The sequence below is a fragment of the Bos taurus genome, chromosome 21, assembly GCF_002263795.3.
Source record: "Bos taurus isolate L1 Dominette 01449 registration number 42190680 breed Hereford chromosome 21, ARS-UCD2.0, whole genome shotgun sequence".
Taxonomy (NCBI): Eukaryota; Metazoa; Chordata; class Mammalia; order Artiodactyla; family Bovidae; genus Bos; species Bos taurus.
Genome location: NC_037348.1, coordinates 28,793,561 through 28,805,969, shown reverse-complemented (window position 1 = coordinate 28,805,969; position 12,409 = coordinate 28,793,561). Strand labels below are relative to the sequence as shown.

Sequence of the window (12,409 nt, the reverse complement as noted above, 5' to 3'; positions counted from 1 at the left end):
TCCGGCCGCGCGGGGACGCGCGAGGGGCGGGGCGCCCGCGCGCGCCGAGGGGGCGGGTCCGGACGGGGCCACAGCGCCGGCGCAGGCGCGGCAGCCCTGCGGGTGTTCCCCGTGCTCAGCCGGCTAAGGCTGCCAGGTACCCACCTCCACCGCCCCCCAACCCCCCTACCCTCCCATCCCCCCACCCCCCCATCCCACCCCCGGCGCCGCCTGCCCCTGGAATAAGAGGCTCACCTTTCTCCCTTGTGTCTCAGCTGGTAAAGAATCTGCCCGCAATGCAGGAGACCTGGGTTCGACCCCTGAGTTAGGAAGATGCCCTGGAGAAGGGAAAGGCTACCCACTCCAGTGTTGTAGCCTGGAGAATTCCATGTATTGTCCGTGGGGTCGCAAAGAGTCGGACAAGACTGAGCGACTTTTACTTCACTTTCTCCTTCCTGAAGGATTGAGGGCAGAGGCTGGCAAGTTTGGGAAGTTGGCCACTGTTTACCTGTGACTGGATCTGTACGTTTAGTGACAAACAAAAACTGCTGCTGTGCGCTCGGCACCGTGCAGAGATCTGACGAAGTTACGGTTAGTCTGACTGAAAAGGCGCTTGTGTACAGATGCGGCCCAGGCTGCTCGGGAAGGACTCCAGGTGTGCCCGGGGGACCCGAGGCCCCACTCCGCACCACCCCGGGGCCCGGCCAGCGTCCCGCCCCGAAGTCTAGCCAGTCCCTAGAGACACTCCTCGAGGACAGAGAGAATGCCTGGTGGCGCACGTCTCCGGCCCCCAGACCGTCTGGAGGAGGCCCAGCTCCGGAAGGGAGGTGCTCGCAGGCCGCGGCCCCCTGAGGCCCACACGGCAACCCACACGTGTTCCTGCCGCAGCATCCTTCGTCGGGCCGCGCATAGGCCTCCCTCTTCGCCTCCATCCTCCACAAGACCGTCCGGGTGGGTAGTCCTCTCACACCCCTTCCCTCACAAGTACATTTGGTGAATAAAGAAATCTATCGAATAGTTCTTGGCTTCAATAAAAGTTGTAACTTAAAAAGTTACATTACACAGCCTGCAGCTTCTAGCATCGCACAGGTGTGACCCTTGAACCACCTCGGGGAGAGGGGTGCAGGGGGAAACTCACATATAACTTAGAGCAGGCCCTCCAAGTCTGGTTCTTCCACCTGTCGCGGGTAGGATCCTGTATACTCTAGTATTTACTATTGAAAAAGTGTGTTAGTTGCTCAATCGTGTCCGACTCTTTGCGACCCCACGAACGGTAGCTGCCAGGCTCCTCTGTCCGTGGGATTTCCCAAGCAAGAATACTGGAGCGGGTTACCATGCCGTTCTCCAGGGGATCTTCCCAACCCAGGGATCCAACCCACATCTCCTGCGTCCCAGGTGGGTTCTTTACCGCTGAGCCACCAGGGAAGCCTACTATTGAAAAACACCCACAGGATTGTAGACCCATACAGTTCAATTTGCTGTCATTCATGGTCGACTGTTCTGTCCACCACCTCGTCAGGAAGCTAAATGACCAGTGTGTACAGAAGAAAGCAGGTTTTAAATCTGTTTCGAATTCCAGAGCACATAGCAAATAAAGACTGATGGAATGCAAGCTAAATTCACTATTGACAAAGCCATTTTAATACGGTTCTGGGAAGCAAGGTATTCCTCTCAGTTAAAATCAGAAAGCCATTTGAGTGTGTAAGTGGAATGTGATCCCATCAAAAGAGCAATTTAATTGTAGGGGAGCAAATTATTATGGTAAAAACCCATTCTGCTGCTAAGTCGCATCAGTCGTGTCCGACTCTGTGCGACCCCATAGAGGGAAGCCATAGGTACTATGTAATACATTTTGAATTTTTTTTCCTAAAGATAAGAAAGGTTCAGTTGTCACTTAGAAGCATTAAAATAGCAACTCATCCTACAGTGGAAACTACAAAAGATTACACAACACTGAATTTCTTTGACTTTAGAATCCTTTTTTAGTAATCCAGTATTTAGTACTAGCTTCAGAGAAGGCAATGGCACCCCACTCCAGTACTCTTGCCTGGAAAATCCCATGGACGGAGGAGCCTGGTAGGCTGTAGTCCATGGAGTCGCTAGGAGTCGGACACAACTGAGCCACTTCACTTTCATGCATTGGAGAAGGAAATGGCAACCCACTCCAGTGTTCTTGCCTGGAGAATCCCAGTGACGGGGGAGCCTGGTGGGCTGCCGTCTATGGGGTCGCACAGAGTCGGACACGACTGAAGCGACTTAGCAGCAGCAGCAGCAGTACTAGCTTCTGTTGTGATTGTAGGTTAGCTGAAACAAATTGATTCTGATTTTGAAAATAAAGTTTCAGTGTGAACTTTAGTAAAACTTTAGTTAAAAAAATACCTGAGACATAATGTTATTAAATAAGATTTTCCCCCATTCAAAAAGCTTTGCAGACTTTTATTTGAGATTTATCTTTTGAAAATCACAGGTCTTAACAGTAACATCTCATATTGTTCATTGCCTAGTGTTTCCCTCTTTTGATGAATATTTTCCCATTTAAGTTTCTCAAGACATTTAGGAAATTGAAAACTTCCTGCTCTTGTCCTTTGTCTGTAGACACATGAGTGAATCAGATTTTGTGGGTATCGACCACTCAGTTCCTGTCTCGCTTCTCACTGTGCCCAGCAGCAGAGCTGACAGTGGGTCCCAAGTTCTTAGAAGTACTAATAGTAATTAGGGAAAATGCAAGCTCAGGGGTCAAAATGAGCTTATACAGACTCAGCACAGGGAAAGGACTTCAGAATTCTTCCTCAGCATTCAGGGTACGTGACTGCTTGAGATTCTTCAATTTATCAATGGTGGAAGTTACTGAGATCTCCCCATAAATTTTGTTGTCTCTTGTTTGAACATTTACAGCATTATTTGTCTCTTCCTTTTCTCCAACCACTGTAGAAAACAAAGGGAAATAAATCTATTTTAAATCAATACTTTACTAAATATTAAGTCAGCAGTCACATGGCCTGTGTTGCATTGAGTTTCCTTCTTAGCACTAATCACCAAATATCAATCTAATGTCCATTGAGTCATCCACTGAGAGTAAGTTTCTGGAGACAAGGAATGACTTCTAATCCCATTGGTCTGTTGTCTATTTTGGAGAACACCTGTGGTGTTTGTGGGGTACCAATAGGAGCAGAGAGCTCCTACAAACTTCCCAACTCCACCTGGCACACTTGATGAATTAGGGTGGGCACCAGACACAGGTCAACCAGCTGACAGAATGTTCTAGAATATAAGTAAAAGGTCTGTTCTCGCAACCCATACTGTGAGATGATGCAGAATTCTGCAGCCATGTGTCTTGCCACCTGGAAGGAAGACACTGGCCATCAAGGAGAGGGGAATAAAGTAGGTCAAGGAAGCATAAAGAACCAGACCAAAAGGGAACAGAAATGGGAAGAAATGGTCCTGGTCAGGGTGGAGTTCCCTCCTGTCCCAGTTACTTCTCTAATGGTTCGGTTATTGAATTCTACCTTCCATAGCGTGAGACACTGACTCCCAATACATTTCATCATGTCTAAGCTAATGTGAAGTCTCTGTCACCACAAGAAGTCTGACTGAACCATCACCAATACCCATTATAAACACTTTTGATGACAAACTGCCCACAGGACCGCCCCCTGCATATTTATTTTGCCTTCTACAGAAACTTTCAACTTAAAAGGAGATAACCACATTGTGCCCACAGGCATGTCAATATCCATCTCCCTTGGTTTTAAATTACTCTTACAGTCAAAATTTTAGATTCGACATCTAATTGCTCCTGTTCTTCAGGGACATTTTATTTTTTTCACTTAATTCTTTTCTTTTTATCTTCTTAAATTTGGAACTTTCCCTACTCATTACTTGAATCCTAACGAGTTCTAATAAACCAGAAAAGCAAAGGATATTACTTTAGGCCTGTCACATGGCTGAAACATGAGGAGTATAATTCTACTGATAAGATCATTTACATAGTTTTTCCACTGTTGGTTTGAGATATTAATTATTTCTAGTAATACTACACCACAGGATGCACATGAAATTTCCTAAGTCTTCTTCCAGAAAATTACAGAGTATCTAGCCAGGAACACCACAGGCTTTTCTTTGTGTTTAAGTATTCAACAGTTATTTGTCATAATCAAGCAGTTATACCATATTCTTTCTTTTTTGGTGAGGTTTTTTTTTTTTGGAATTTAAGCGGAAAAAAGCATTTGGGAAAATATATATAAATTTAGATTACCAAAAATAAAATTATACTGAGCCAGCTGTGCATTTTGTATTTTGTTATTTAGTGTACAACCACGATCTAAGTCAACATCAGCCATGAATCCTTCCTCAAAGAAGTCACTGGATATCTACAAGACAATGAGACACTTTCATTAGTACTCTGTATAGGGTAGGGTAGTGTGGTAGGCAGCCTCCAAGATAAGCCCAGCATCCCCTCTGCCCAGTATTCATACCCTGGTGTGGTTCCAGGTTGGTCCATTTGACCACAGTGGAGAGGGAGTGATGGTGCATAAGTTCTGAGATGAGCTTAAAGGGCTGAGACCACTCCCCTAGCTGGGACCTTTGAGGTCCCAAGGGCTGTGGCCTCACCACGCACCTGGGCCAGAGCCCACCAACCATGATGGCTCAGATCCTGCCCCACAGAAACTGTGAGATAATACATGCCTGTTTCTTTGCTCTAAGGTGCCAAGTTACACAGCAACAGATAATACAAGTATTCTTCCCTAACAGAGCCGCAAGGAAAAGAATAACTATGAGATGTTTTAAAACACCAATTTCTCAAAAACAAGATATAAAGTAGCTCTTATACAACTACACAGACTTGACTCAGGTGTTACTGAAAACATGGGATGGTAAATAAATGTATTAGTTACGCAATGTTTAAAGGCATGAATAACATTCCAAGTCAATGACATTCACTGGCCACATGCCAAGATTATGTACTTTAAACATCTCTGATGTTACCTGAAGTGCGTATTTTTCACAAGTTGGCCCCACAGGGATGACCATCACCTGACGAGGAGACAGCCAGAAAGGCCTGAAAAATATAAGTAATATGTATGTTTCAAAATGACCATTTAGTACATGATTAAAAACTAACCGAAGATTTTTTTTAAATAAGACTTCACATGAGAGCAGGTTCAGAAGAGAGGGGTGTAAGTCAAGCAAACTATATGGAAAAGCAGTCAAGGAGACAAAAGGGGAGACGGGGCCTTCTGATTGGAAGGGGTGGGGAAGACAGGCTGGCAGCCAGGTGAAAGAGCTAAACATCACTGGCCATCTGACCCAGCAACTGCTCTCCTGAGCATCCACCCCAGGGAAGTGGAAACGTGTTTGCATGAATGTGTTTAGCCCTGCACGCTAAAATTTATAGCAGTGTTCCGTATCAGAGCACCAAATGCCCCAGTGCCCTTCAGCGAGTGAGCGCTCAACTGTCACCGCATACAAACACACTGACAGAAGTGAGAGGGGGCCGAGGACTAGGGCTAGAGACACCTCGGACGGATCCCAAGGCAATTCCATCCAAGGAGTGGAAAAACCAGTCTCGATGGCTGTGCACTGAGATTCCACGCCTGTATGACTCTGGAAATGACAGAATTATGAAGGTGGAGATCAGATTAGTGGCTTCTGGGGATAGGGACAGAGTAGAGCAGGAGGTGTGTGGGATCCTTGAAAGTAACGGACCTGTGCTATACCCTGACCAGTGGGTACACAAATTCACTTGTGTGCACAATTGTGAGATCTGAACGAGGCTGGTAAGTGTATCAGAGTCACTTCCTGGTCATGCTGTATGTAGTTCTACAGGATGTCACCACTGGGGAAACTGATAACAAGTGTGCTAGACCTCTGTTTATATGCTTCTACAGTTATTTTCAGAATGAACATGTTTTTCGAGATGGAAAGGTGGGGATAAGCAATGTTTGATGTGGGAAATGGCTGCTTTTTTCTTCATCACATGGATTTCGTTTGAAGGTGTAGGGAAATGCATGGAGATTATTGTGGATGGCATTCTGTGAATGCACGTTTTTATATACTTATTCTTAAATTACAAACCAAAATAATACATGTGACAAATCTAATTATATACATGATGAAACAGAGAAATACAGTAAATGCTTCCTTCTGAGCTCTGCCCTCTCCCTAGACACAGCCACCAGCCCCAGAAAGCCGCACTCTACACACATCTCAGGGTCTTCTGCCAGTACTCAGCAGGTGTCCAAAAGCTTGCAGCGTAAACTGTGGAGGGTGTGCACGGCAGCTCCATGGGGAAGTGCACCACCCCATCTCCAGATCCCCTAGCCCTACTGCTCCTGTGAAAGACCCACCATCTCTCACTGTGCTAACTACTTACAGCGGAATCAACTGAAGAGAAATACAAACAAGTTAACTCACGCTTAGGAGGCATACACCTTCATATCTATACCTGTACCTGTAATGGCCTGGACACCCTGTGACACCTCAGTATGTTTCTTTACGATCACAAATAAAATCTCGGAGACAGACACAGACTCAGGCAACACCATCCTTGTGGACCGTTTTGAGTGATCAAATCTACATTTTCTAGCCTAATTATCTCTAAGTCTGACCTTGCGGCCAAAGCAATAACTAGAGCCCACACATCAGTGTAACTCATACCTCTAGCCATTCTTCCCTGGGGGCACAGAAGGTGACCAGATGAACCACTCAAAGCTGCCCTCAGGGAGTTCACCTGCCCCTCCATCCCCAGGTGGGGCTGCCACTGCAGACGGCCTCTGACTTTGGGGCCACGTGTGACCCAGGTCCACGTATCTCCTCTCAAGTCAGTGGTCACAGGGCTGTGAGTGGAAGAAAGGAGAGCATGACAGCCAGCTGGGGGTGGGGTGGGGATGGGGGTGGGGGCGTGCCCTGGAGTGTGGCCCACATGCATTCCAGAGACAGATCTTTGAAGGTTAGACATACACGTGAAAAGGCTACTTTCTCATTTCACCAAGTTCCCAAAAAAGTAAATGACAGGGTTATGCCATTCTGCCTTTGTTTTCTTTGTTTTGTTTCCTGGTCTGGCAGATGCCACAAGAATTTTTTATTTGCTGTTTGGACACTTGCTAATTATAAGGTAGGAGCCATCATTTTTTTTCATATTAATTTTATCTTTAGACATGACTTTAAAGAACAAGAAACATGTAGCTTTCCCACATCACTCACCATTTTCCCCCATAGTTTTCAGAGAGAATGGCTATCATTCTTTCCACTGACCCCAAAATGGCTTGGTGAATGATCACAGGGTTCTTCTTATCGTCCCCATCCTTACTGAAAAATTAAAATTGCACATGTAATGTTCTCTTCAGACTCAGGAATAACTTTATCTTCTTACCTTATATTTAAAAGTTATTTTTCCAAACTAGGTAAAACAAGATTCCTCATGAACTATCTTTAAACATAAATGTACCATGCATTAATTAGAAATAAAGGGTTTTTTTCTTTCAAATTATAGTATCTTTAATAAACCAAAGGGAAATGAAATATATCATCTAGGAAAAAGCAAGGTAATATTAGATCACTATTTCTATCACAAGTCTACTGATTATTTTAAACACCAGCTTTAATCTAAGTTACCAGTTTACCCCATACCAAGAGGCACTCTAACAAATTACATTTTAAAATTAATGTTATTTTGAACTATGGCTTACTCCACCAGTAATTTATTGAACAATTACCAAAGACATTGAAAAAATAAAATGTTTCTGTATTCTGTTAGAATACATTGGTATTCTATTAATTTGGGTTAATGGTATGACCACTGTGGCTGGCAAAAAATTTACCAACCTTGGAGAAGGCAATGGCACCCCACTCCAGTACTCTTGCCTGGAAAATCCCATGGACAGAGGAGCCTGGTAGGCTCCAGTCCATGGGGTCGCTAAGAGTTGGGAACAACTGAGCAACTTCACTTTCACTTTTCACTTTCATGCATTGGAGAAGGAAATGGCAACCGACTCCAGTATTCTTGCCTGGAGAATCCCAGGGACAGGGGAGTCTGGTGGGCTGCCGTCTATGGGGTCGCACAGAGTCGGACACAACTGAAGCGACTTAGCAGCAGCAGCAGTCATTAGTTACTAGAGAATATTGAGAACATATACAAAACTACAGAGCATTGTATAATGAACTCACATATAACCCTTTCTCAGGATCAGCAAACATCAGCTCACAATCCACCTTGTATGGTCCAAACCTGCCCACTCCTGACACCACCCACTGTGAACACTGCCGTGCCACCCTGTAAATGCTATGCCCCCACATTACATTTCAAAATGTTCCTGGTCTAATTCCCTTTACAGACCTGAAACCTTCATGACATGCTCCTTACATTGGAGGATTCTCTCCCCTTTCAAAAAAGATGTAAAAAGCAAATTATGACTGTTAACTATAATGTAGTAACTCACTCCAAGATCTGTGTACACTCTTCCCAGGAAGATAAATGTCTTTGCAATGCTTACAAAGTTCTTAGGAGGAATTTTTATCTATAGGGTTATACCAGATAGTTACTACTAAAACTCATGTACGCACAAGCAAACAAAAACAGAGAGTCATTCACTGAACTCACTTCAGATGAGTCTGGATCTCATCCCTGCCAGTCACCTCTGCTGCGGGTCATGGCAGACTGACTGCAGGCCATGTCCTCTTTCAGAGCTAAGAGGACTTCCGGGTGGGGTGGGGGGCCCAGGTCAGTCCTGCTCAGATACGTGAAGAAATGATTCACTCCACAACCTGGAACCAGTGTGGATATTTCTGGATGTCGTATAATGTTGTTTTGTGGAGGGAATGAAAGAGAAGCCACACAATCCTTTCACAGGCCTCTGGGTACCAGAAATTGCTGTCCTGTCATTTATTTTAAAAGAACTAAAACTGGGTCTAGCCTTAAGAAGGGCAAATAATGACCTAAACTATGCTTACATAGGCACACTTTCAGGTAAACATTAAAATCAATGTCAAGTTCCCCCAAATAATCCCAGTGGATTCAGCTGAAATTACGTTAGATTCAAAGACACCCTTGAAGAGAATCAGTATCTTCACAATATTATTCTTCCCATTCCAATAATGTGTATGAATCTTCATTTAAGTAACTTTTTGGCCTTTAATTAAGTTTTACAGTATATACTTCATATATATATTATATATTTATAGTTATATGTATTCCTAGACATTTGCTTGGTTTTTGTTGTTGTTGTTTCTGAAACTTGTTTTCCATTGCATTTCCCAATGGGTTGTTTTTAATATGTATATGAAAGCAAACTGATGTTTGCATTGACCTTATTGCTAGGTACCCTACTTAACTCTATTATCAGTTTTAATTTTCCCTCCATCTGATCCTGTTGGATTTCTTGACATCTTAGCATCTATATATAGTGATGATTTGTCTCTTTTTTCAATGTGTCTACATATCCCAGCACAACTGTGAGTAAAAGTACAAACAGGCTATTTGCCTTATTCTCAAATAAGTCAATATGTTATCATTGTTTTCTAAATAAATTTTTTTTTACAGTAATAGGAAAATTTATTTCCTTTCCTCTCACTGGAATGAATTACATTTTACCCAGTGCCTTTCAGCACTATTGAAGGTAATGGTTGGCAATATGCCTTTTCATGTTAAACCTTGCTTTCTTGGGTAGAAAACTTGATCAAGATAATGACCTCACTGCTCCTCCATTCTTCTCTCCTCATATTTAAGCCACAACAGATCACACGGGTTTGGCCTCCAAAATAAATCCTGTATACCTCTACTTTTCTCATTTCTACTATTACAGCCACCTTGTTATAACTGTCATCTCTTACCTGGTCTACAGACCACTGCTTCCACTTACGCTCTCCAGTCCCTGTCATCCACACACCTAGGATGATGGACGGATGGATGGATAGATGGGTGGATGGATGGATGGATGCTGGCTTGCCTGATCTGCTTCTTCTCCACATCCCCTTTAGATGGCCAGTAGTATTCAACTTTTGTTAAACTAGTTGGGCCATTTCACCATAAATAAAACTCCCTACTCCTAATTTTATTAACAGTAGGTTATTGGGGAAAGATGGTTTTGAAAATATAAACTCCAGACACAATCTTTTCCAAATGTCCAAATTTATTCTTGAAGTTTCTGTGCTTTCCCCTTTACACTCAGATAATTTTTACTCTTCTCATGTCCTGGTGTAACTCCATATGAACACTGCAAGCATTCCTTCAGCTCTTTACTTTCTCCCAGGACTTAACTCTGAGTGTAGTTCTATAACTATTAATTAAAACACAACACAGGGAATCCAAAATGAAATTACTGTTGGTTGAACACAAACTGAGATCAACCCATAATATCATACGCTCTGGGGAACTGGTGGTTGTTCATTTATTATAAGAATCTTATCAGGAAAATAGTCTAATAAAAATTATTAGATTTAAAATATGCCAATAATTTTTCCTTTCTTGCCTTAGTAACTTTTGAATGAAAGAGATCTCAACACATTGTCTAATCAACACTGCATCTAAAATTGGACATGGTGAGAAGAGGAGCATTTAAAGGAAGGATGTTGTGATTTTGTCTAATTCAAGTCAGGGGAATGTCTTTGAAAACAAGCTGGCTCCAGGTGGAATGAAGTAAGCACGCCACACCCAGCACTCTCATTGGACACAGACATGGACCCAGGAGAGAACGAAAGGGCTGGGAGAACTGAGTTATGCCCAAGAAGACCCAACTCTCAAGTGCCACCAAACCAGCACTTAGGTTCTTGTAATTTTGTCTTCCCTTTTGTAAGGCCTGGACATAAAGACAGTCCACAACCAAGAATACATACCAGGTGCAGACAGGAAAGGCTTTGGGAGAAATCCTTGCTTTCTGGCCAGGAGCCAAAAAAAAACCACCAAGTCTCAGAAAGAGTGGAGTGGGGGGTCCTGGGGTTTCCTTCTGCTTATTTTTCCTGCTCTCTTCCTCCAGCCCCCAGTATTCCCATGGTACACAGAGAATAAACAGGCACCTAAAGCTCTGAGGCAGGGACCCTTCTGTTTGACCAGACAGCCTTGAGCCCAGGTGCACGGGGTGAGTCCCTGCACTCACTCTGGCCCCCTAATGCATGGTGATAGATCTCTGTGATAGAGAGTCTGGGAAGAGCATGAGGGGCAGGGAAGCTAAAGCCCAGCCTTCTGGCCATGGACTGCAGAAAGGATTTCAGGAAAATCAGACAGCAGGGGGCATGGGAGAGCTGCCCGGCCTCACCACTCACCGCGTGTATAGGGACCTGACCCAACAGCACACAGAAACCTCGAGAACCGAGCTGTGGGACCTGGACCTGGGGTGGAGCACACAGGACAGGAGGCCCCACTGATGCTGAGATCCAGGAATGCTCGAGTCCTTCCTATGCAGCGATGGGTACCACGGGCCCCTGCGGGCGTTGGATATGGATACAGAGGGCTGAGTACATAGTACATAGGCCTGGCGAACTAAGCTGACACCACAGCCACAGAAGGCAGGCTGGAAATTACAGCCTGAACCTGCCCAGGCACAGTAACTGCTAAAAAATCAATAATCTGCTTAGGACTGAAACAAAACCCAGGGCTTCCCTGGCGGCTCAGTGGTGAAGAATCTGCCTGCCAAGGCAGGAGACACGGGTTTGATTCCTGGTTTGGGAAGATCCCACATGCCGCGGAGCAACTAAGCCCATGAACCACAACTACTGAGCCTGTGCTCTAGAGCCTGGGGAGCTGCAACTACTGAAGCCCACACACCCTAGAGCCTGTGTTCCACAACAAGAGAGGCCATCACAATGAGAAGCACATGCACCATGACGGAGAGTAGCCTTCGCTTGCTGCAACTACAGGAAAGCTGGCACGGCAATGAAGACCCAGAACAGCCAAAATAAATCAATTAAAAAATTGCTATAGAAAAAAGAAACAAAACCGCCATCTCATAGTATAATATTAACAATATATGGGATGCAGTCCAAAACCACTCAGCATATGCATCACCAGGAAAGTCACAATTCTGAACAGATTAGGGAAAGGGAGTAAGAGTAACTTTGCAGTGGAGAGACTTGGCAAATTCTATTTTACCTGAGCAATGGAGGTTAACATCACTGGTGACAAATCACCTTGCTGCCACGCACACCCTTGACAGGAAATGCTGCCCTCAAAGGTGACATACAGCATGACCCCATGTGTGTGACCTTCTGGTAAGTGAAAAAGAGCAGGCCAGTGGCTGCTGGGGGCTGGAGGGGATGGTGTGACCACAGAGGAACAGGAGTGTGCTGATCTGATGGATCACAATCGGGGTGGTGGGCATTGCTCCACACAATGATAAAACTTATACAACTATACACATACACACAGATACACAGAGACACACACACACACATATACACAAAGTTGACTTTATATTGAGAAAAAAATTTTAAAGTTGCT

General features: G+C 44.4%; 1 protein-coding gene across 2 annotated transcripts in view; it reads right to left on the bottom strand.

Moving 5' to 3' along the window:
• Positions 1-2,394: 2,394 nt before the first annotated feature.
• TARS3 (threonyl-tRNA synthetase 3) overlaps positions 2,395-12,409 on the bottom strand; it is a 44,138-nt gene continuing 34,123 nt past the window's right edge. The window contains exons 16-19 of one of the 2 annotated variants that reach the window (XM_005221960.5): positions 7,183-7,287; positions 4,966-5,038; positions 4,235-4,349; positions 2,395-2,904 (exon numbers count right to left, since the gene is read on the bottom strand). In XM_005221960.5, the coding sequence (XP_005222017.1) occupies positions 2,756-2,904; positions 4,235-4,349; positions 4,966-5,038; positions 7,183-7,287 (442 nt within the window). In that variant the 3' untranslated portion in view covers positions 2,395-2,755. The remainder of the gene's footprint in view (positions 2,905-4,234; positions 4,350-4,965; positions 5,039-7,182; positions 7,288-12,409) is intronic. The other variant, NM_001102089.2, reaches the window with a different exon arrangement.